A 26429-nucleotide genomic window follows, 5' to 3' on the forward strand; every position below is an offset into this window, starting at 1 on the left:
TCCTGGGCTCAAGTGACTCTCCAAACTCAGCTTCCCGAGTAGCTGGGACTACAGAGGTGCACTGCCACGCCCAGCTGATTTTTTTAATTTTTGTAGAGACAGGGACTCACTGTGTTGCCCAGGCTGGTCTTGAACTCCTGGGTTCAAGCCATTCTTCCACCTTGGCCTCCCAAAGTTCTGGGATTACAGGTGTAAGCCACTGCACGCCTGGCACTTTTTCAGTGTTGTCTTTTTTTTTTTTTTTTGTGACGAAGTTTCGTTTCTGTTGCCCAGGCTAGAGTGCAATGGCACAATCTCGGCTCACTGCAACCTCCGCCTACTGGGTTCAGGCGATTCTCCCGTCTCAGACTCCTGAGTAGCTGGGATTACAGGCTCATGCCACCATGCCTGGCTAATTTTTGTATTTTTAGTAGAGACGGGGTTTCATCTTATTGGTCAGGCTGGTCTCCTGACCTCAGGTGATCCACCCACCTCGGCCTCCCAAAGTGCTGGGATTACAGGCATGAACCACCAAGCCTGGCCTCTTTTAAGAACAGGGTCTCATATTGTTGCCCAGGCTGGAGAGCAGCGGCTACTCACAGGTCCACAGCTAATTCTTCAGTACACGTCAAATTGAGAACCATAAAGCAAATCAACAGAAGCATAAAAACAAGAGTTACCTATAATGAGCCTTTAACTAAATATAATCCCAACACTCCGAAAGCAGTCTGTAGGTTTTAGCCCCGAAGCAAATACTGAAAGGACACACCAAAGAACAATGTTTCCTGTTGATGGTAACTGGCTTGGGTAAATCACAACCTCTGAGACAATAGCTGACCTGGTAAATGGGAATTTAATACCTGTCCCATGTATCTCAAGATCATTATGAAAAATTAAACAAAACCTATGTATTAAAGACTCTGCAATTACAATGTCTTCCTTCACAAAATTACTATTATTCCCAGTTTTCAACCTGTGTCTCAAAGTCCAGATGCTTTTCTTATTCAAAATTCCAATTTCTCTAGACTAAAAATTATCCAGAAGCCTCCTGATAAGGTCTGTGACATCTGTATGTAAGTTTTAAAACAGATTAGGCCAGGCACGGTGGCTCACGCCTATAATCCCAGCACTTTGGGAGGCTGAGGCGGGCAGATCACCTGAGGTCAGGAGTTTGAGACCAGCCTGACCAACATGGAGAAACCCTGTCTCTACTAAAAATACAAAAATTAGCTGGGCATGTTGGTGTGCGCCTATAATCCCAGCTACTTGGGAGGCTGGGGTGGGAGAATCGCTTGAACCCAGGAGGCGGAGGTTGCAGTGAGCCAAGATCGCACCATTGCACTCCAGCCTGGGTAACAAGAGCAAAACTCCCTCTCACAAAAAAAAAAAAAAAAGAAAAGTGCAGATTAAACTGCTCAATCATAATCTCGGTGAACTAGTATCACTTAAGAATGGCAAACCATGACCCACATAGCCACAGCCAATTTTCATAAATAAAGTGATAGTGGAATATAGCCATGCCCATTTGTTTAAGGAAAAGCTTGCAGACTCCTGACTCAGTGTGTTATCAGTTAGGCAGAGAGCTAATAAGGAACATACAGGCCCAAGCTTTTCACCAAGTTCCTAGGTAACCTTGAGACACGCCAAAATTTGAGAACCACTGCTCTAGATGAGGGCTTCTCAAATCTTATTGTGCACATAAATCACCTGAGGACCTTGTTAAAATGAAGATTTTGCTTCTGTAGGTTTGGGGTGAGGCCTGTGCTCCCAGGCGATGCCAATACTGGTAGTCAATGACTACATTTTGAGTAGCAAGAATCCAGAGCAGTGTTTCTCCAATTTGCTGTGCCCTGGAATCACCTGGGTAGCTTTACAAACTACAGAAGCCACACCAAGAGATTTTTACTTAATTGGTGTGGGGTGTGGCCTGGACGTTGGGGTTTTCTTTTTGCATTACCCAAGTCATGCTAATGTGCAGCCAAGGTGGAGAAGCTCGAAACTCATCATTCTCGGTAGCTGGCTAGATTTAAGTAGTGGCATTCTCAACATAGCTTCCGCCCCATATATAGCAACCCAACAGCACCCAAGATGAAAACAGGGCTGCGAGCATGACACACATCGATATGCCCAGACTTCAGCCAGCAGACCTACGTTCCACCCAAGCTTTGTCATGAACTCTGATTTTAAGCAAGTCACAAATCTGAGTTTCAATTTCCTCACCTAACTAATGAGGACAGGAACCCCTAAGATAATTGCAAGAATAAAATGAGAGAATATTTGTGAAGGTGCTTTGGAGAATATTGTATCTTATAAGTCAACACATACATAACCCCCATTTTTCACTCTGTCTACATTGCCTAAGAGAAACATATTTCACTTTTACCACTAAAACATGTTGAAACAGATGTAAATGTGGAAGCACATACTTAGTTCAATTTCTAGCAAAGTGCTTAATGATGCAGTTCCAGGAATGCACTGTCATAAGAGTGGAAGCACCTGTAACAATCGAAGGATTAGTAAAGGATTACCTGCTCCAGGAAGAAGACAAAGGACTGCCATTTCCCAGGGTTGTCAGCACTGCCTTTTGCCATTAACTTCAAATACACTTAATGAAAACAAGGAGGCAGGTTCACAGCTGTAAGTTACCAACTCATAAAGAGTTCAGCACAGAGGACTGAAGAGAAAAAAAGGATTCTGATACCAGTAAAGAATAAAAACAGAGCCAGAGGCATATGGAGGAGTGGCATGGAGTTCTTTAATTTGGAAGGCAAAAGGTTACATTTAATGAAAGGCAGAGGTTGGATTAATAAATGTTTGTTAGAAAGTTGTTCTGACACAGAGTGAACTCTGGGCTTTTCTCCTGCATAAAAAGCAGAGCTAGCAGTAAGGGCAAATCTGAAGAAAATCCATGTGTCCAACAAGCTGCCATCTCCAGAACTCTTATCCAGGAAATTCAAAGAGTGAACCTAGAAGAAAAAAGCAGCAAGGTTAAATGTCTTATGATACTAGAGACAGGGCCCCAAATCCTTCCATCTAAATTCTAACCCACAAGACAGTTATGGGGTTCCCACACTCAGGACAATATTTAAACCAGGCGAGAAAAACTAGAAAGAAGCAAGTATTTTTCACAGAACATTTTATGGCAGTAGTATCCAGAAAAATTAATGTTCAAAACTGAATTTCAAGCACACCAAGGCAAAACCAACTAGGAACTGGGAGACATGTGTTCTAACTCCAGCTCTACCATTAATTAGCCGCGTGACTTCACATAAGTCACTCTGACTTCCCTGGCCCACAAATTCTTTGAGGTGAGAGGGTTGTAGTTTAACCTAAAGAGCTTTCCGGAATCTAAAATGCTTATAAAGCACAGATTTCCATTGGCGGGGAGGCAAGGTAGGGAAGTAAGGATTCAAGAAAGAAAGAAAAATTCCCAATCTCAGCTATAACAAAGGACCAAAATATAAGAAATAATTTAGTTTTCATTTAAAGATAAGTTTATTTTTGGCAAGAAAAAGGTGAAGAAAGAGTAACCCCAACAGAAGTGGCTACATTGCTGCTAGAGCCAAATGGAACTGAGATCTGTAACTTGTGAAGTGGAACCCTCACCACAAGACACAGGCTTCCTTTAGTCCCTCAAAGCACAGCCTCCCAGCTACTGGACTCCAGCACGGGTCTGGTTGGAAAGTGACCTCTGGCCCTAGGGGCTCCAATGTCTCCAGCTATAAGCAACTGATTTTCCCAGTGTGCCATAAAAATACTGCAATCTCCTATGTGTACCATGACTCAAAAGAGGCTGGGAAATACTACCTTTCAGAAGAACCGGGCTGCCCCAGGAGGAAAAAAGGGCACTACCTTATTTGGTATATTGGGTCAAGTAAGTAACCTGGAGATTCTGGCATCAGAGCTTAAAGGAGAGATTTTGGACTTTCAGCCAGAATGCTTTTATTTCACTAACAATGGTATTTAGAGAAATGCTACATAATTGCAGAACATTCCTGAATCAGTGGTATTATAAGAAATGTATAAAAGAAAGGGCAGTAACAGGAAGCAAAAGGTGTTCATAGTGCCAAACAAAACCAAACAGACCTATTCAAACTCACCTATTCATTCCATCAAATTGCTTAAAACAAATTCTCTGGCAATAGACTATAAACCAATATAACATCACAGCTTTTTTTTTTTTTTTCAAGACAGAGTTTTGTGCTTGTTGTCCAGGCTGGTGTGCAATGGCATGATCTCGGCTCACCGCAACCTCCGCCTCCCGGGTTCAGGCAATTCTCCTGCTTCAGCCTGCTGAGTAGGTGGGATTACAGGCGTGCGCCACCACACCCAGCTAATTTTTGCATTTTTAGTACAGATGGGATTTCACCATGTTGGTCAGGCTGGTCTCGAACTCCTGACCTCAGGTGATCCACTCCCCGTAGCCTCCCAAAGTGCTGGGATCACAGGCCACCATGCCTGGCTACATTGCAGTTCTAATGGCCAAGGTGAGAGAGGACTACAGCATAATGCCATTTTCAGTGAACAAAGCCTTGACACTTTTAGAAATATAAAAGAAATCCTAGTTTAGTACAAAATCAAAGTTTCAAGATTTTATTATATTAAAACATTTAGATCTAAGATGCTGAGGCCAGTCCACGTGAAAGGCAAAAATTGACTCATGAGAGTAAGTCTCTTTTATAGTGGTTTTCAGAAAATCCTATTTACAAAGATCTGCCTCCCCTCTTTTAAAGCAGATCTATTTACCAGACACTATTCTAAAAGCAGAGGTTCTAGGATTCTTTGAAATGTTAGCTCACACAATTGACTATTCAACAGCTAAGAAGAATGGTTTCAACTGTTAACCAGGGCATAAAGGCTTCAGGAAACTGACTAATAAAATCTCCTCCCCTGATATCAAGACATGCAAAATGGAAGACACCTACTGAGAAAAGTTAGCATGACTTCGGTCTATTTCACCTGGGCAGAAAAGACAGTGCCATTTAATCAGTTTGTTCTAATCATCTTAAAAGAAAGCAAGGCATAACACAAAGAACTGTTAAAAATGACTCTGTAGAGATAGAAAAGATAATGCCAGCCAGGGTCATTTCTATTTGGAATCTGTATTCTTCTCCAGCAATATCTCTATTCAGACACTAGCACTGGCCAGATATGTTCAAATACTGATTTTCCTTCAAATTCATCTCTCCTGGATTCTAGTCACCCAATTAAAACTGAAATTAGAAATAATGTGAATCAAAGACCATTCTGCAGAAATTCTAGGTTTACAGCTCAATTTGAATCACCAGTTTTAGAAGGCGCAGACTGTATATTTCTAAAAAACGAAAGGAGCTTTAGAGATCAGCTTCTTTAATCCTTTCATTACAGAGATGAGAAAACTGTAACCTGATAGTGTTGACAAATCTGTCCAGAGCTGTGCTGCCCAACACCACAGCCAGTAGACACAGGTGACTAAACTTAGTCAAAGTTAAATTAAAAATTCAATTCTTCAGTCTGTTAGCCACATTTCAAATGTTCAATAACCACATGTGGCTAGTGGTTACCATAATGGGTGGTGCAGACCCTGAATGTTTCCCCACTGCAGAAAGCTCTATTGGACAATGCTGGTCCAGGATCACCATCCCTAGCCAAAGTCAGGTCTCCTGACCTGCATTCTCCTCCATTTCTCCTGAACCATATTAAGTATGGCCAACTATGCAGAAACATTTGAGATAGCCAGCCTTCATCCTTTCCTATCAATCTCTGCCAAATTTTTCCCATTTAAAAACAAAAAGCATCCAGTCTGATGATGGCACTGATGAAAATTTAAAATAAACAAAAATTTCTTAAAAAGAAAAGCAAGTTTAATATTTTTAATGAAAACCCTCTAACATGACATATATATAAAGCCATCATCTGAAAGTCCTAAACATAACAGGAAGGAATATAAAGGTTTAGAGTCCAAATGTCTGTTACCCAGTTCCCCCTCAGTCACTTATTAGTTCCAGGGCCTGAATACATCAACTGAAGTTTCACCAAGGTGTAATTACCTCAAGTGTAAAACAGGAATACTACTATTTGTCTATCTCCACATCACTGGGTAGGAAGGAAGGATCACATGAGCTGATGTATGTAAAAGTGTATGTGGAATGTATGTGAATCCTACAAGCCTGTTAACGTGGGAACTATAAGACATTTTACGAATGTTTATTTTTGTAAAAGGCTTCATACAAATATGTGCCTCTTGTCATAATCACATTTAACTTTCTACCTCCTATAAATGGATAACGGGAATCTGAAAATATGAATAAAAAGCAACAATTAAGGAGAAAACAGAAAGCAGAGCCCAATTGAGGATCCGCAAAAACAGTACAATCCTCCTCAAACACAAAAGAACCAGCAAGAATTATGCCGAGAGGCATTAACAGTGGCAAGAGACTGTGATGAACATCCAGGCCATTCAACTAGTTAACAGAGCAAAGCCTACAATAGAACTCTTCTGATTTTTTGTTTGTTTGTTTGAGACAGGGTCTCACTCCGCCACTCAGGCTGGAGTGCAAGTGGCATGATCACAGTTCACTGCAGCCTTGACCTCCCACGCTCAAGCAATCCTTCCACCTCAGCCTTCTGAGTAGCTGGGACCACAGGCACACGCCACCACGCCCCTCTAATTCTTTTGATTTTTGGTAGAGACAAGGTCTTGCTATATCACCCGTGCTGGTCTCAAACTCCTGGGCTCAAGCGATCCTCCCACCTTGGCCTCCCCAAGTGCTGGGATTACAGACCTCAGCCACCGCACCAGCCCCTCCTCTGACTTCTTGTCTCATGCTCTTCCCCACCCCACAGCCTCTCCTATGAATCTTTGCCTTGGCTTTTTTTCTTTTGTAGCACTTTCCATGTTTTAGCATCCAAGTAACTTAATAACATAACTTTTTCTTGCAGTTAAAAATTGTTTATTTGGCCGGGCACAGTGGCTCATGCCTGTAATTCCAGCACTTTGGGAGGCTAAGGCAGGCAGATCACAAAGTCAAAAGATCGAGACCATACTGGCTAACATGGTGAAACCACATCTCTCCTAAAAATACAAAAATTAGCCAGGTGTACAGGAGCACACACTTGTAGTCCCAGCTACTCGGGAGGCTGAGGCAGGAGAATTGCTTGAACCCGGGAGGCAAAGGTCGCAGTGAGCCGAGATCACGCCACTGCACTACAGCCTGGGCAACAAAGCGAGACTCCATCTCAAAAAAAAAAAGGTTTATTCATTCATACACTCATTCAACAAACACACACTGTTACTGTTCACAATGGAGTCCAGTGGGAGAGAGAAGAAAGTGAATGGTTTCATAACAATGTGATAAGTGCAGCATTGGAGGAATGCAGTAGACTAAGGGCCCGGAGAAGAGGCTCCTATGCAACCTGAGGGGTGGGAATGTCTTGGAATAGGAGTCCATCCAAGCTGGGAGGATGGAGAAAATAAGGCAGTGAGTTAGGGCAGCAATGAAATTCATAAATATAAATCTATTTCTATATTCTTTTTTTCTTTGGTAGCCTTAAATAGACCAAATATAAAATAGAGTTCAATAAAAAAGTAGAGTCATCAATTAGCACTTTTTAGCAAATAAAATAAGTAGATTCAAAGTTTTAAGAATGAAAGGTAAAGAACTAATCTCAGAGCCAGGCACTGTGACACACCTGTAGGTCCAGCTACACAGGAGCCTCAGGCAGGAGGATCACTTGACCCCAGGGAGTTCCCAGCTTGGGCAACGTAGCAAGACCCCAGCACATAAAAAAATATATAATTAATCTCACCTTCTAAACAGAGAAAAATGAGTTGAAAAAAGTTATGATGTGACTACCTCAGAAGATTTCCTACAAATTTAGGACAATTCCCTTTGAGAGAGCTTATCTTGGTGGCAGGACCTAATTCAATATAAGGTGGAAATATCAACGAGAAAATGAAATAAAAACTAAATGGGCCCCTCTGCCAACAAAAAATTAAAGATTATTGCCAGTGGGAGGTCACCATTGAGAATAAAAGACGTAGAACAAACCAAAAAAGGAAGCTCTCAAACTGAGGAGGTGAAAAAAAGAAAACAAACGGGAAACCTGAGGGTCTATGTGCACAGCCTTGGCCTTCCCCCACACAACAAAATCTAGGGCCACTTTAGGGTTCTATGCCCTTTTGTTCCTAACTCGACATTGCCCACTTCTGGCCAGAATGTAAAGCAACCCCCAACCCAGCATCTAAACCCACCTGGACCTCTGCTGCCCCCCAATGACTGGAAAGAAATTAGGTGTTATAACACAGGTATCAGTAGCTTCTTCCCCCAAACTCAACTCCTTATGTTTTGTAGTAGTCTCTCAACACATGAAACACACAATCCACTAGGTGGCAGCAAAGCCCACAGAATAACATCAAGATCCCCTTCCAGAGGTAATTTTCTAGATTACTATACTTTAACTGAATTCGAAAAGCCAACACAATTGCATGTTTGTAAACAGTGCTGCCAGTCAGAGTTTAAAATGTTCTGCCCAACCCTGTAGCCCCCTTGTTCCAGCTAGGATCAAACACTGAATTTTTTAAGACTTGTGGGAGAATGGTCTCCATTATAAAAACAAAACAATGCTAACAAAGCAAAGGCATTTGGCAACTATCTCCCTGGGAGTTTAGCACATTTTCAAGCAAGGTTTTGTCCCTTTGGGCCCAGTTCACCCTTCCTTCTGATCCAGGGCCCAATTCATCAGGAACTTTAATTCTCAAACTGTGATCCAATACAGTTCTGTCCTTCTTTTCCACATTACCCTTCAGAACACTTGAGATGGACTGAGATTTTTTTTTAAAAAAGAGTTTCACAGGACAGGTGCAGTGGCTCACGCCTGTAATCCCAGCACTTTGGGAGGCCAAGGCGAGTGGATCACGAGGTCAGGAGTTTAGACCAGCCAGGCCAACAGAGTGAATGAAACCCCATCTCTACTAAAAATACAAAAACTAGCTGGGCAAGTGCCTGTAGTCCCAGCTACTCGGGGAGGCTGAGGCAGGAGAATTGCTTGAACCCGGGAGGCAGGGTTGCAGTGAGCCAAGACTGCACCACTGCACTCTAGCCTGGGCAAGAGAGTAAGATTCTGTCTCAAAAAAAAAAAAAAAAAAAAAAAAAAATTTCACAAAGAAACACAGAAAAACAAACTAAAGGATACACATTTTTAAATACTGAAATCCACTGAGCTTCTGTCATGCATTCATTCAAAAATATGCCACCAGCTACACACCAAAAACTGATCATCATTTCAGGTGTGCATGGATTTCTGGGGGTCAGAAGCTCACTGGGAGCATTTTTGCTTTTGTATTTTCATTTGTACAGTCTAAAAAATAAAAAATATTGAGTCTTTCTTGATCACCTGGATAGATACATTAGTTATAAGATTTCTAGCAAGGGACTCTTTTTTTTTTTCTTTAGAAAACAGAGTCTTATTCTTGCCAGGCTGGAGTGCAATGGCGCAATTTGGGCTCACTGCAACCTCCGCCTCATGGGTTCGAGCGATTCTCCCACCTCAGCCTCCCGAGTAGCTGGGATTACAGGCACCGGCCACCATGCCCAGCTAATTTTTGTCTTTTTAGTAGAGACGAGGTTTCACCATGTTGGCCAGGCTAGTCTCGAACTCCTGACCTCAGGTGATCCACCCGCCTCGGCCTCCCAAAGTGCTGGGATTACAGGCGTAAGCCACCGCGCTCAGCCATCCTAGCCAGGCTCTCTCAACTTCAGTTCCTCATCTGTAAATGAAAACAGCAAGCCTATCCTCGTGAAATTATTCTGAAAATAAAATGATATAGAACAAGAAGTACTTAAAGCATAGCACACACTGAGCACTCATTATCTGTTAACTTCCTTACTTCCCCTTGAATTACTTATTTTTTCAACCCAATGCCATTTTCTTTTGGTCTGCCCCTTTCAGAGTAGTTTAGAGTTTGTCACCCCCAAATTCATGTAAGATCAGCTATATTACAGATTTTTTTTTAATATCAAACTCTCAACTTAGTTGGAAAATATAAAGACATTCAATCTGTTTTGTTCTACCTTCTGAGCTGGTATAAATATTGAGAATTTGCTTGGAACTATTTTTGAAGTGCTGTGGCACACTGCACATATAGCTGAGTTAGAAGCACATAAAAGGAACAAATAAATGTATATTTTTAAAAACTGAGAGCAGGACAGTATAGTATATGTCAAATGAAGGATCTCTATGAAAAACAATCTGGGCAATTCCCCAGAGAGAAGGATTTTTCTATGAACATATTCTCCACAGAAAGATTTAACACTGCAATCTGGGATTGAGGATTTTGCTATGCTTTGGGCCCATAATTCCCAGCTGAGCAGGTGGTCCTAGGTTGTTAATATGGTCTGCAGTATACAGTTTCTGCTGAGACTGCTTTTTTGTCTCTGCTTTTGTCATAATTTTGAAATACTAAGCTCTCTGCAGTAGAGTACTCCTCCAATCATGACAGCCTTCAGAAATAATTTTCCATGATTTGGTATCTCCCTGAGCCTAGAAAACATCCTTGAAATGTTTGCTGTGTCCCCTTCCTAAGTACACACCATGACTCAACTAGAAAAAAAGAATTTCAGAAATCTAGAGTAAGCAATCAGAAGACGTGACCTTTCCAGAAGGCTCTATCAGGAAGCCCAAGGGTTACTCATATTTGCAAGCGTGAGAAGGTCAATGCTGGTGGGTCAGTTGTCTACCTGCATTCAAGGTTATCCACTGGTAACAGTTCATTGTAACTGGCAATAGCTGTTATCCATTGGTCAGATAACTCATCTGCTGTCCCTGCTCCCAGATGGTACAGCTGCTCTCTTCTCTGGATTTTCGCAGCACTTTGTTCAAACCTATAGCGAGGCCCTAACTGGGCTGTATTTTAACTGTTATGTTTACGTATTCTCCCCTACTAGACTGTACATCTCTTGAAGGCAGAAGCCACACTTTTGGGTTTTTTTTTTTAATTGAGATAAGGTCTTGCTATGTTGCCCATGCTGGTCTCAAATTCTTGAGCTCAAGCAATCCGCCCACCTCGCCTTCCCAACGTGCTGGGATTATAGGCATGAACCACCATGCCCAGCCAACAATATTGTTTATATTCCCAACAAGAAGACATTGGCTGGCACATAGAAGGGGAGGGAGGAAGGGAGGAAGAGGACAACTCAAGTCTTAATCAGGTCTCTAAGGAGTTAAATTGTATTAAAATAACAGAACAAAGTGGTTCTTAAAAGTTTTTCACTGTCAGGAGGCCAAGGCGGGCAGATCACGAGGTCAGGAGATCGAGATCATCCTAACACAGTGAAACTCCGTCTCTACTAAAAATACAAAACATTAGCCGGGCGTGGTGGCGGGCGCCTGTAGTCCCAGCTACTGGGGAGGCTGAGGCAGGAGAATGGCGTGAATTCAGGAGGCAGAGTCTGCAGTGAGCCGAGATCGCGCCACTGCACCCCAGCCTGGGCAACAGAGCTAGACTCCGTCTCAAAAAACAAAAAAAAACTTTTTCACTGAAATAAACCTCTGTCAACTTACCACTACCAAAATGATACCTTACCTGAACTAACAGAACTGTTTTTGAGGCAGTATCAAAGGAAAGGATTTATGTAACATATTGTAAGTAAATGACTAATTCATGTCAGAAAACGAAGTATAGTCACTGTCACATTATTGCATCCACTTTGCACATAGATGCTCTAACTCTTGTACCAGATTTCTGCTGATCACTATAAAAATGACAGCTTTCCAAGTGGTGACAGGAAGAGGTTGGTCCTAGGATATCCTTCCCCCAAATAGGATGAGATCTCCTAAGGTTCTCTTTTCTCTACTACCCAGAACATTACATTTTGCAATGCAAAGGCAAAGATTGCATGCATTCATCAGTAAGCTACATGGGATACCGGAAGGAGTATGGGGCCAAGAACACCGCTAGACTAGGGCACTTCACTGCAAACACTTAACTATGTGGCTAGGGAAGGCCAATGGATTGTTCTAGGCCTCTGTTGTCTCATATATAAAGTAACAGTGTTGACATACGGTATGGAAAACAAACATGTATTTATTAAAGCTTTAGAACTGTGCTTGGGAGGGAGCGATGCGGGGGAAGGCATACCATACGTGATGAAGGCCAAGCAGAGAAGGCTTTTCAATTTCTGTCCATCAAAAAAAACTCCAATTCTACTTCTGCTTTATATACCAAGATTCTTTTTTAAGAGTTTGTTTGAGAGAAGGGAGAAAGAACTCTACTGCTAAAAAAGGGAAAATGGCAAATGAACCAAGCAGCATCCCATCTTATATTTTAAAGTCTTCTCCCAAGTTAACCCAATTTCCCCATTTATTTCTACTTTAAGGCACATATTAGCAAATGCCCAGTCACTCATTCAACATACACTGGATGCTACCAAATTTAAGTGCTATGAAAACAATGGTCCAGCATTTAAAGTCATCTGAGATCAAAATCAGAAAAAAATTAACTAACAAATCTAAAGGCAAAACCTACCATTTATGTCTCTTCCAAAATCTCCGAGTTATTTTCATGGAGTTATTGGTATAGAAATTATTGTACTAGCTACAAACATTAATTTTCTGTTATCTTAATGATTTGAAGAACTGTAAGACAAGGCAATGACCAAGAGTGGTAGCACTGATGAATTATGATGATATTAATGCATACTTTGCAGACCAATGGAAAATTCTGCAAATGTCAATAGCAGTATGGGAGCCTGGCCAACCATGATCAAAACCAGTCCCATCCAATTTCTCTTCCTAAAATCAACATTATAGGACAAGGACTATGATCATCACTTACATTCTTTTAGTCTCCTACTCCTCAATTAAGTAAATGGGAATGATTCAGCCAACAAAGTTCATGACAACAAGGTGCAGGATGGTGCTGGCAAAGAGAAAATCAGCAAAGGCTCGCTCTGGGGAGATGCCTTGGAAGTCCGCTTTGTTCTGTGGGTTGATCTGTATTCTCAGGCAAACTGCACAAGAAGCAAAACACAAAAAAATGATTATATAGAAGTATAAAATAAATATGACTGCTAATGAACACAGACATACCTGAGGACCCAACAATTCTAACAGAAATAAATGTATACATACATCAAAGGGCATACACAGAAATGATACCCAGGTAGCCCCAAACTGGAAACAATCTAATGTCTATCAACAGTAAAATGGATAAATTATGGCATATGCAAACAATAGAATATTATACTGCAATGAAAAAGAACTGCTATACACAAAAACAGATGAATTGCACAAGTTGGGCAACACAATCAAAACTTTATTTTCCGGGGAGTCGGGGACAGAGTCTTGTTCTGTCACCCAGGCTGGAATGCAGTGGCATGATCTCGGCTCACTGCAATCTCCACCTGCCGGGTTCAAGCAATTCTCCTGCCTCAGTCTCCCAAGTAGCTGGGACTACAGGCGTGCGCCACCATGCCCAGCTAATTTTTTGTATTTTTAGTAGAGACGGGGTTTCACCATGCTGACCAGGCTGGTCTCGAACTACTGACCTTGTGATCCACCCGCCTCGGCTTCCCAAAGTGCTGGGATTACAGGCGTGAGCCACCATGCCCGGACAAAACTTTAAAAATACACACTGGCTGGCCAAACCAGCTGGAACCCAGCAGGTACCCAGAGGAAGCCAAAGACAGAAAAGCCCAGCTCCCACACACAGACCACAGGGCAGAGCTTAAGTGTATATGTTGGGGGAACAAATGCACCCCCTCAATTAGATGAGGAATATTCTGGGATGCAGCCACACAGAGCCACTGAGAACTCGGCAGGAGACAGGGTCTGGTTATGCTGCCCAGGCTGGACTGGAACCCAAGCGATCCTCCCACCTCAGCCTCCTGAGCAGCTGGGACCACAGGCACGGCTGAACACGTCTGCCCAGCTCCATGGTATTTTTAGTGTGACCTTCTATTTATGGATAATGATTCAGGTTTTCCATTATAAGTTTATTTTAAAAATACATTTACTACAGTTAAAAATGAATCAATTTAATTACTTTGTTTTTTAAGAAATGCACAAAAACCCTTGTATACAAAATCAAATGATTTTCAACCAAAGTGACAAAACCACTCAATGGGGAAATAGTCTTCTCAACCAATGATGCTGGGAAAACAAGTTGGACCCTTACCTTATACCATATACTACAAAAATTAACTCGAAATGGATCAAAGACCTAAATGTGAAACAGATAAAGACCAAAAACTAAAAATCTCTTAGAATAAAACAGAGCAAAAGTTTTATGGCATTGGATTTAGCAATGATGTGGATATTGGACAGTCAACAAAAGTAAAAATAGATAAATTGGACTATATCAAAGTTTAAAACTTCTGTGCAAGATAAAGGTACAATAAAGGGCACAATAGTGAAAAGGCAACCTACGGAATGGGGAAAAATATTTGCAAATCACATATCTGATAAAGGGTTAATATCGGAATATATTAAAGTACCCCTACAATGCAATTAACAACAAAATAATAACCAGATTTTAAAATGGGCAAAGGACTTGAATAGACATTTCCCCAAAGAAGATATAGGAATGGCCAACAAGCATATGAAAAGATGCTCAACATCACTAATCACTAGGGCAATACAAATCAAAATTACAGTGAGATATCACCTCACATCTATTAGGATGTCTAGTATCAAAAAAACAAGAGTTGGCAAGAGTGGAGAGAAACTGAAACCCTTGTGCACTAATGAGTGGGAAAATTAAATGGGGTAGCCACTGTGAAAAACAGTATGGCGTTTCCTCAAAAAAATTAAAAACAGAATTGCCATATCATATAATCCAGCAATTCCACTTCTGGGTACATATCCAAAAGAAGTGAAAGCAGGATCTCGGCCAGGCACAGGGGTTCACACCTGCAATCCCAGCACTTTGGGAGGCTGAACCAGGCAGATCACCTGAGGTCAGGAGTTCGAGACTAGCCTGGCCAACATGGAGAAACCCCTTCTCTAATAAAAATACAAAATTAGCCGGGCATGGTGGCGCATGCCTGTGATCCCAGCTGCTTGGGAGGCTGAGGCAATGAGGCAGGAGAATCGCTTGAACTCGGGAGGTGGAGGTTTCAGTGAGCCAAGATCGTGCCATTGCACTCCAGCCTGGGCAACAAGAGCGAAACTCCATCTAAAAAAAAAAAATTTTTTTAAATTAAACAAGGGCCAGGCACGGTGGCTCACTCCTGTAATCCCCGCGCTTTGGGAGGCCAAGGTGGGTGGATCACCTAAGGTCAGGAATTCAAGACCAGCCTGGCCAACATGGTGAAACCCCATCTCTAATAAAAACTACAGAAATTAGCTGGATGTGGTGGCACACACCTGTAATCCCAGCTATTCAGGAGGCTGAGGCAGGAGAATTTGCTTAAACTCAGGAGGTGGAGGTTGCAGTGAGCCGAGATTGTGCCACTGCACTCCAGCCTGGGCAAGAGAGACTCCGTCTCAAAACAAAACAAAACAAAAAAGTTTATGCTATATGATTCCATGTACAAAAAGCTTAAAACTTGGTAAAACCAATCTATGGTAAGATAGTGGTTTTTATCTTTCACAGGGAGAGGATAACTGGGAAGATGCAAGGAGGCTTCTATGGTGCTGATAATGTCCTGCATCTTGATCTGAATAGTGGTTAGACAGGTAAATTTAAAAATTTACAATTGTTTTACAATTAAATTTTGCACTCTGTTAAAGGAAAAAAAAATATGACGTCTCAGAGTTACATTGAAACCTAGAGGCTTTCTCAGAGAAAAAAAATATAACCAAAAAACCCACAAAGCTCTCTTATCTGCTGATTTAAAGGTTTCTAATTATACCTAGATGGGGATGCACTTGAGGCAACCACAAAGGGTCCGGGCTGAATGATAAAAAGTTATAAAAATGTGAATTATTTTCTAATAGAATATTCATTTAATGAGTAGCAGAGTTTATAAAGATAGTACGCTCATTCTTGAGAACCTCACAGTTGTCGATAAACTATCTTTGATCTCGAAGTTCTAGCAGCTGCTTATTTGTCTCAAAAAAGGCAGAAGACCTAAGAGATATAATTCATGAGAACTCTCCACTGCCATACTCTATGCCCTTGAAGATTCTTACAGTCACCAATGACAAAAAAAAAACCAGGTAGTTCAAGGAATACACTCTTCCAAAGTATCTTTATGCCTGTGATAAATTATTACACTGCTTAAGAAAACCTAAACTTGCTTCAGGCTAGCATCATCCCATCATTAACTAAGAAAAAGCAACAAACAAATCTAATCCAAAGGCCAGAAAACTATCAGACTAGTTCTCCAGAGCCTGTCACCATGACAACAGTTTTCATTATGCTTAAACATGTAAACACCATGGAAGCACCATTGATCCTTTCAGGTATCCAGACCCTTAAAAATATTAAAGACAATGACTGAAGCAAGGGTAACCAAGTAAACCCCTGCTGTAGAAAGTACAGATTCATTCGTCCATTTGAGAGAGCAACTAGCAATATCCATTAATATTTAAAATGATTTTACCTTTTGACGAAGGAATTTATCTTACAGAACAAAGACATTCTGAAAGCTATGTTTGTAAAGTTGAAAAAAAAATTAAAAGTCTAAACATCAAGGGAATTAAACTATACAACTGACATGCAATGAAACCCCATGCAATTATTCAAAAGAATAAGGTAAATTCTCTGTACATTGACAGCAAACGTATCTAAGAGTTACTAAGTGAAAAAAAGCCAATTCTTTTTTTTTTTTGAGACAGGGTCTCACTCCATCGCCCAGGCTGGAGCGCAGTGGTGCAATCATGGCTCTCTGCAGCTTCGACCTCCTGGGCTCAAACAATCCTCCCACCTCAGCCCTGAGTAGCTGAGACGACAGTCATGTACCACCATGCCTAGCTAATTTTTTTGTTTGTTTGTTTTTGGTAAAGACAAGGTCTCCCTATGTTGCCCAGCAATCTTCCCGCCTCTGTTTGCCTAAGGGTAGGGATTACAGACATGAGCCCCCACACCCAGCCCATTCCTAATTTCATTTGGCCAGGTCATGGTGGCTCACAACTGTAACCCCAACATGTTGTGAAACCAAGGTGGGAGGATCGCTTGAGCCCAAGAGCTTGAGACCAGCCTGGGAAAGATAGGGAGGGAGACCCCCATCTCTACAAAAAAAAATGTTTTAATTAGCCATATGTGATAGCACACACCTATGGCCCCAGCTACTTGGGAGGCTGAGATGGGAAGATTGCTTGAGCCCAGGAAGTAGAGGTTGCAGGCTGCAGTGAGCCAGTCATACCACTGCACTCTAGCCTGGGAGACAAAGCAAGACCATCTAAAAAAAAAAAGTAAAATATTTTATTTACATATAATGATATGCATAATTATCTTCTCATTTCAGTTAGAATCTAGAAAAAAACTGAAGAAATAGAAAACTATTAATAGTGGTCATTGGGGTAGAGAACATGGTGTTGAGTTTTGAGGAAATATGAGAGAAAAAAAGAAAAATTATCCATGAAGGTGGATAAGGTTTTAAATTGATGTTATCATTATCGTGATCACGGCAACCAGATTATTTCAATGAAAATATATGAATCAGAGTCCCACAAAGTTGGAAAGGACCTCAGAGGTCATAAACACCAACACCCCATTTGATGCATACAATGCCCAAGAGGTGGTAGGGAGTGGCCATGCTTGGGGAGGCTGTACTAATCACGTGGGAAGCTTTCCAAAGTATACTCACCACTTACAGAATCTGGTAAGCCACCTCCAGATGGAGAATTATCAACTTTCCAGAGCCTGTGTTACTGATAAGGATATCACATCTCTCAGATGTATTGGAAACAAAAAAGGCAAAAAAAAAAAAAAAAAAAGCCTGTTCAAAATGCTCCACTACAAATGATCCTTCAGTCTCTCCCTGGGCACTTCCAAAGATGGAAATTTACTACTTCTTCAAGCAGTCTGTTCCATTTTAGCAATTCTGATTTACTCTATCCCCTTAAATGTCCATTTATTCCATAAAATATTTACTAAACACCTACTACATGACAAGCATCATTTCAGGTGCTAGGAATATGGCACAGAACAAAACAGTCTGGCTCTCAAGGAACTTATACTCCTATGGAGAAAAACATATAATCAATAAGTTAACAAATAAACCAGGAACTACTGGAGAGAGATATGTACTATGAAGAAAATAAAACAGGGTAATAAAGAGTGACTGGGAAGCTTTTCTTAAATTCAATCATAACAGAAGGTCTCTTTAAGAGCTTGCTATTTAAAACCAATATTTGAAAGATAAGGAACCAACCATGTAAAAATTTGGGGGCAGAGCATTCTAGACAGTAAGAACAATCATGACATGTTATAAACACAAGGACAGATGCCAGGCATGGTGGCTCACACCTGTAATCTCAGCACTTTGGGAGGTCGAGGAGGGTGGATCACCTGAGGTCGGGAGTTCGAGACCAGCCTGACCAACATGGAGAAACCCTGTCTCTACTAAAAATACAAAAAATTAGCCGGGCTTGGTGGTGCATGCCTGTAATCCCCGCTACTCGGGAGGCTGAGAGAAGAATCGCTTGAACCCAGGAGGCGGAAGTTGCAGTGAGCCGAGATCGTGCCATTGCACTCCAGCCTGGGCAACAAGAGCGAAACTCCATCTCAAAAAAAAAAAAAAAAAAAATCAAGGACAGACCAACAAGACTATAGTGATCAAGGGGAAGGGGACAAGAGCCAAATCCTGAGAGGAATAGTAAGTCTCAGAAAAGAGTATGGATTCAGTTATAAGAGTATAATGGTTTGCAAGGTTAAAAAGAAGCAGAAGGCCTGGGGTGGCGGCTCACGCCTGTAATCCCAGCACTTTGGGAGGCCGAGATGGGTGGATCACGAGGTCAGGAATTCAACACCAGCCTGGTCAGGAAGGTGAAACCCCGTCTCTACTAAAAAAAAAAAAAATACAAAAAATTAGCCGGGTGCAGTGGCAGCCCCCTGGAATCCCAGCTACTCAGGAGGCTGAGGCAGGAGAATCGCTTGAACTCCGAGGGCGGAGGTTGCAGTGAGCTGAGATCACGCCACTGCACTGCAGCCTGGCGACAGAGTGAGACTCCGTCTCAAAAAAATAAAAATAAAAATAGGCCGGGCGCGGTGGCTCACACCTGTAATCCCAGCACTTTGGGAAGCCGAGGCGGGCGGGGATCACGAGGTCAGGAGATTGAGACCATCCTGGCTAACATGGTGAAACCCGTCTCCACTAAAAAACACAAAAAAAAAATTAGCCGGTCGTTGTGGCGGGCGCCTGTAGTCCCAGCTACTTGGGAGGCTGAGGCAGGAAAATGGCGTGAACCTGGGAGGCGGAGCTTGCAGTGAGCCGAAATCGCGCCACTGCACTCCAGCCAGGGCGACACAGCGAGATTCCATCTCAAAAAAATAAAAAATAAAAATAAAAATAAAAAGAAGCAGAAGAATTACTTAGGACCCAAAGAGCTCAGGGGAATGGTAGTAAAAATGGACAGAAATAAAGACATACAGGCTATATTTTGGAGAAGACAGAGAGCTTGCGGATGAAACAGATGCAGGAGATAAGAGAAATCAAGGGATGCGGGAAACTTAAATTTCTTCATTTAAAAACACAACCGGCCAGGCATGGTGGCTCATGCCTGTAATCCCAGCACTTTGGGAGGCCGAGGCAGGTGAATCACCTGAGGTCAGGAGTTCATGACCAGCCTGGCCAACATGACAAAACCTCATCTCTACTAAAAATACAAAAATTAGCTGGGCATGGTGGAGCGTGCCTGTAATCCCAGCTACTTAGGAGGCTGAGGCAGGAGAATCGCTTAAACCCGGGAGATGGAGGTTGCAGTGAGCCGAGATTGTGCCACGGCACTCCAGCCTGGGTGACAGAGTGAGACTATGTCTCAAAAAAAAAAAAAAACCCACAACCAACATTGACACCACATACTAACTGGTGAAGAGGCAGATGGCTGGATGAGCAGGTTTGATCTTGGACATGTTAAGTTCAAGGTACATATCAGACATCAAGTGAAGACATCAAGTTGGCAACTGCATTTACTAATTTGGAATTCAGGGGACAGTTCAAAACTAAAAATATAAAGGAGTAGTTGTAGGTATACAGGTGTTATTTATCTATTTAAAAAAAAATACAAAGTGAAGGTATCTACAACCATGCTCTCAGTCAGAGAAGCGCCCAGCACAAAACAGCAGAAAGGAAAAAGCAGCGAGGTGAGACAGAACGAGCAGGAGAGTGTTGTATTCAAGAAACTTTCCTTTTACACAGAAGCCGATACCTACATTAAATGCTAACGTTGCAACATGGCAAGAGTAGTTTCAGTGAAGTAGTGAGGACGGCCCAATACCAAGCGTGGGTTAAGGAATGAATAGTTAAGGGAGGAAGTAGGAACATTAATTATTCTTTCAAGAAATTCTGTAATGATGGAAAGGAAATGGGATGGTAGCTAGAAGATTATCTGTGGTCAAATGGATTTTTTTAAAATAGACAATATTAGAACATGTTTGTATGATGGGAATGATCCAGGACAGAAACAGAAATTAATGACACAGAACGGAGGAATAATTGCAGAAGCGGAGTCCCTGAGTGAGCAAGGGAAGACTGGATCCTCTGCACAAGCGGAGCTTTCACAGGAAAGAGACACATCATCCATCATGGGAAGTCAGAGAGTATGGGTATAAAAGTAGGTGATCTGTTATGATTCAGTGGTGAAAAGAGAAGAAATTCTTATCTACTTCTATTTTTTTAGTGAAAAAATAAAAGCAAGATCACCTACTAAGAATGAAGGAAAAGAGGAAAAATAGAGTGATTTATGAAGCCTACTTTAGGAAGGCGAATACATAAGAGAAATATTATTGCAGGACCACTAGGCAGGGTTGGGTGCACATCGTGTTCCCATTCTCACCAATAATTCTCCATCAGTACCATATCCATATTTACTTGTGTGTATTTCCCACTAATTACAAACTCTGTGAGAGTAGAAGCCACGTCTCTGTGCTTCACAGTTGAATTCCCAGCACCTTGGCAGAGAACCTAGCATATCATTGCTCAGTATTCCTGACATGACTATAGGCCTGCTCACCATTTAATATATACAGTGTTCAGCACTGAGGATGGAGAGATGAGAAGACAGCCCCTGCCCTCGAGGGCTCACCTTCCAGAGAGAAGGCAGGCACCCAGATACAGCACACTGCCATATCTCTCTCACACACACATACAAGGTGAAAAAGGAATACAGAGGAAAGACCTCAATCTGCAGGAGAGTCAGGGAAGGGTTCCAAAGGGCAATAAGCCAGGCATAGTGGTGTGTGCTTATAGTCCTAGCTACTCAGGAGGCTGAGGCAGGACTGCTTGAGCCAAGGAGTTTGAGGCCAGCCTGGGCAACATAGCAAGACCTTGTTCTCTTTAAAAACAGTAACAAAAAAAAAGAAATTGCACTTGAGCTGAGAAGTCTAAAAAGTGAAGGAATTTTGAAGGCAGTCAAGCAAAGGCAAATACTTTGACACATGAGAGTATTCAGAGAATGACAAGTAGCTCAATACTGTTGGAGCAGAGTATAGAGGAGGCAGAGGCAAGAGATGAAGCTGCAAACAGCGAGGAAGCCAGATCATGAAAGAGCCTGTATGTCAAAAAAAACATTCTTAATTTTACTTTGGGAAACACAAATTGTACATGGGAGTGACACAATCAGATTTGCAAGTCAAATCAAGCCTGCAAACACAGTAGAAGATGGACTGGAAACCAGAGGCCGGAAGGCCAGTAAGGAGGATTACAGTAGTCTTCATAAGAGATATTGAGAGGCTAAAACAGAGGATGAAAAAGTAGCAATGATATGAAAGATATTTAGAAACAAGACTATCAGGCACATGGGTGACAAACTTCTAATCTCTTGGATAACAGTTATGGGAGATAATATTAGGATCCACAGATCTGATGGATAATTCCAAAAGAAATGCTGGACCCTAGTCCACAACAGTCCAATAGCTCCCATGAGACAGAAAACTCTGGACTAGGCCTCCTTGCCTTACAGATTCAAACTGGTTTTGAATTTGTAAACTAGGAAAAACAAAACTATTTTTTAAGACAAAATTACCTCATATAGATTAGAGAACAGAACAGATGAAAGTTGGGAAATGACTTAAAACTTGTTTCAAGACCAAAGACTTATTTTGAGGACTGTCTTAATGTTTTCTACTTATCCCTCCTAAATAGCACTTTAAATGAGCACAGCTTTCAGTTGGGCAAAAAAGGAAACTAAAGGGTTGCCAACACTGGAATATAACTCTAAAAAAGGGACAGATGTCCTCTTCTAGAGATATCTAACTACAAGATAAACAGCTACTGAGGATGTTTGAAATCTCTCTGAAATAGGAAAAATATTCTACCTCTGAGGTCCTTTTAAAGCCAACATATTATACTCTGATAATCCAAAAAACAAAACAAAAAAAAGATCTCTCAATGGCTACTTTCTACCTCTGGTTCCTTCTTGAAACCATGGGTAAGTCTCTCAGCTAGGAGGGAATAGAATAAAACAGACCATTTTCATACCATTAGGCCCAATAACAACAGGTTTTTTAAAGGTTTGGTAGCGTTCTGAATTGGTTTAAAATGTACTGGTCAATTTCCAAAGAGCATATGCTAAACTAACACATGCAGAGGGAATAGAAGAGAATAGACTGCCCAAAAAAAAAAAAAATAGGGAAGATTAAAGAACATTTCCCTCCAATTCATCCTACATGCTAACACCAATTTTAAATCTTTTCCTTTCTTTAAAAAAGCATCCTCAGAGCCGCCCGCAGTGGCTCATGCCTGTAATCCCCGCACTTTGGGAGGCCGAGGCGGGCAAATCACGAGGTCTGGAGATCAAGACCACCCTGGCTAACACGATGAAACCCTGTCTCTACTAAAAATACAAAAACTTAGCTGGGTGTGGTGGCGGGCGCCTGTAGTCCCAGCTACTCAGGAGGCTGAGGCAGGAGAATGGCGTGAACCCAGGAGGCGGAGCTTGCAGTGAGCCGAGATGGCGCCACCGCACTCTAGCCTGGGGGACAGAGCGAGACTCCATCTCATAAAAAAAAAAAAAAAAAGCATCCTCAGAAGCTTTACTATTACCTACAGGATAAAGTCCAAATTCCTGGCCGGGCGCAGTGGCTCACGCCTGTAATCCCAGCACTTTGGGAGGCAGAGGCAGGTGGATCACCTGAGGTCAGGAGTTTGAGACCAGCCTGACCAACATGGAGAAACTCCGTCTCTACTAAAAATACAAAATTAGCCAGGCATGGTGGCGCATGCCTGTAATCCCAGCTACTTGGGAGGCTGAGGCAAGAGAATTGCTTAAACCTGGGAGACAGAGGTTGCAGTGAATCGAGATCACGCCATTGCACTCCAGCCTGGGAAAAAAGAGCAAAACTCCATCTCAAAAAAAAAAAAAAAAAAAAAAGTCCAAATTCCTTGGCCTGGCATTCAAACATCTAGCACCCAGCACTACCTAATCCTTCAACAGTATATCCTACATTTCCCTCTCTCCCAGCTCACTGGACTCCTCCATTCTCTTGCAACAGGAAACTCCACAGGAAAGTTAGAAACCCCAGCACCATAAAAAGGAACAAGGCTACCTTTGCCAACAATCAAAACAAAGGATAAGCATCCAAATTTCCCATTAAAACCAGCCTCCAGTTGACGATCTAGGCTAACAAATGGCAGAAGAGGCAGGATTTAGGAAAGTCAATGCTGTCAAAAGAAGGGTAAATCATACCCTTCTGTGGCAATTAAGAATTATCATGAATCCCTTCTTTTCCTGAAGTTGCTTTCATTTCTCTAGCTCTATTACCTGTTATCTAATAGATCTGGAAATCCTAATCCCCCTTATTAGCCCCATTATTAATATGCCCTTTTACTAGGTTTTTCTTCCATCACAAGCCACCTAGTTCCCATTGGAGAGGAGAAAGGCAGTCCAGTCTGCCAATTCAATTTCAGCCACAACGGGCTCAAAAACAGGTCTTGGCATAAGTGAAAGTCATTTGCTCAAAAAACCTTCTGGCTTTATTACACTGATAATCTGTAACTCTAGTCCATGCCCACTCTTCAGCAAACCACATTCTTCAACGCATCCATGAAAAATCATTCTAAACCCTAGAGGCTTATAAAGGCAGGGTGACTTCCACATGGAGAAGGCATCTTTTTTAAAATCAGCTTTCAGACCCTGCCTTGCTCCTACTCTTCCAGACCTGGAAACAAAAACATCAAACAAAATTAATCAGAAGTTCTCATCAAGGTTCCTTCTCCGGGCTGGCTAATAAAAACATTTAGTACTGTGGCAAAGGGTGTTGGGTGGGTGGTGGTGAATACTTAAGAGCAAAGAAGGTAGTGCATCTGGTCGGATCATGGTTAACACATCCTGAAGGCAAGGATGCCACCACAGACAACCAGGTCTTGGTCATCTAGGACAAAAGTCAAAGATGGTAACTAAATATCCAATCAAAAGGCTAATCTGCAACTTCAGTACACAAGTCATTAGATCCTCAGGCCTGTTTTAAATTCTAAGAAGTATCTCTGGTGTGTCAGAACTAACAGTGTAAATGTACAAAAAGCATTCTATAGGTCTGTAACTTTAAGCACAGCACCACTGTCTCCAGACTTTGTTTTTGTTTTTTTTTGAGGCTGAGTCTCACTCTCACCCAAGCTGAAGTGCAATGGCACGATCTCGGCTCACTACAACCTCCACCTCCCGGGTTCAAGCGGTTCTGCCTCAGCCTCCCGAGTAGCTGGGATTACAGGCGTGTGCCACCATGCCTGGCTAATTTATGTACTTCCAGTAGAGATGGGGTTTCACCATGTTGGCCAGGCTGGTCTTGAACTCCTGACCTCAAGTGATCTGCCTACCTCGGCCTCCCAAAGTACTGGGATTACAGGCATGAGCCACTGTGCCAGGCCTCCAGACAATTCCAATGCTGTATTTTGTTTGTACCCCAACTAGACCATAAACTCTTTAAGGATAAAGAACATGTGCCTGATGTATCCCCAAAGCTTTTACCATAATGCCTCATATTGGACTGAGAATACAACTGATGACCTGACTGATGATCACACTGAAAAGAAACCATGAATGCTGGCATGTTTTCAAAGTCAAAGTAGCAGGTGATACCAGTGATACCAGTGATACCACGCCTGTTTTCAGTATTCACTGAATCCCCGTTGGGCAAGAAAAGTCAGATTTTAACAAAAATTGATGGAGACACTTCTCGCTAAATATAGCGTCTACAAGGTTACCAAATCCTGGAATCAAAAGGAAAAATAAAGCTAAAATAGAATTATGTGAACAAAAATTGGGTTCAGGACAGTGAACTAACAGCTTCCTCAACAAGAAAAAAAGTAGTAGCAGCTAAAAGGCAAAATCAAGTAAAGGATGATTCAACAAGAAAAGCACCAGTATTTATATTCTTTGCACTTTCATTGAAACGTTTCACCGGAGATTGGTAGTGATTAGGCCAAGATGACAGAGATGATTCAAGGTTGGGTTTTTCATTTGAAAAGTCTACTAATTTTAGAGTTGTGTTAAACCTAAGTTAAAGTTGGAATAGGGTTTTCCCCGGACCAATATTAAGTGAAGTGGATCACCAGGTGGAGTAGCAGCACGAAGGTGGTTTCTTTAGACATTTAAGTCCAACTCCTACGCAGCCGTTCGGTATCAGGCATATAATCTAAGCTTTCTGAGCCTCAATTTCCCCATTCACAAAAAAAAGGGCAATGCAGGCTCTTCTCATAACTTCAAGGGGCGGTGGTCTGATATAGAGTACTATGAAAACAAAAGCAGCACACCAAAGTAACACATTACTATTATGATCACTTATAGAACCATTACCCGCTAGGATGAAACTCCCCACACAAGAGATGAAGCCCGAGAGAAAAGAGTTGAAGGGGAAGGTCCCCACGAGGAGACAGTAACCGAACTGCAGCGCCCCGGTCAGCAGTATATACAGCAGGTACGCGTCCAGCAACTTCAGACGCTGCGGAGTGGAGCTCAAGTACTCTTCTAAGAACCGCGAAATGACAGACACTACCGACGCCGACATAACTGCACGCAAGGTACTCCGGTCCGCGCGCCCCAAACTCTTAGAGGACCCGTCGACCACACCGGATGTGCTGTTTGCGCATGCGCACCCTCGTGACCTAACTCCGCCCTCCCCGGTGTACCAATTTGCGCAGGCGCTGAGGCCGGCCAGGGCGCGTAACAACTAATGCGCAGACGCGGACTGCAACAACAGACCCAACTACAACTCACTAAAGTTAATGCGTCTGCGCAATGGCCCTATCAATGAGCTGGGGACGTGTACTCTTTTTGTTCTGTTTCCGCCCGTCAGCTCGGTGACGCCCACAGTTGCTCTGGCAACAAGACACACTGGGAGGAAGAGGGGAATAAGCTTTACTGGGGAC

General features: G+C 42.2%; 1 protein-coding gene across 1 annotated transcript; it reads right to left on the reverse strand.

Annotated features, from left to right (window-relative positions):
* Window positions 1-2714: 2714 nt before the first annotated feature.
* Window positions 2715-26307, reverse strand: DAD1 (defender against cell death 1). The gene is made up of 3 exons (XM_054448809.2): window positions 25858-26307; window positions 12794-12968; window positions 2715-2945 (listed from the first exon to the last, which is right to left on the reverse strand). Exons 1-2 carry the CDS (start codon window positions 26066-26068, stop codon window positions 12838-12840), a joined length of 342 nt encoding a protein of 113 aa, XP_054304784.1. The 5' UTR covers window positions 26069-26307; the 3' UTR covers window positions 2715-2945; window positions 12794-12837.
* Window positions 26308-26429: the final 122 nt, after the last annotated feature.

This window comes from Pongo pygmaeus, chromosome 15 (genome assembly GCF_028885625.2).
Source record: "Pongo pygmaeus isolate AG05252 chromosome 15, NHGRI_mPonPyg2-v2.0_pri, whole genome shotgun sequence".
Lineage (NCBI taxonomy): Eukaryota > Metazoa > Chordata > Mammalia > Primates > Hominidae > Pongo > Pongo pygmaeus.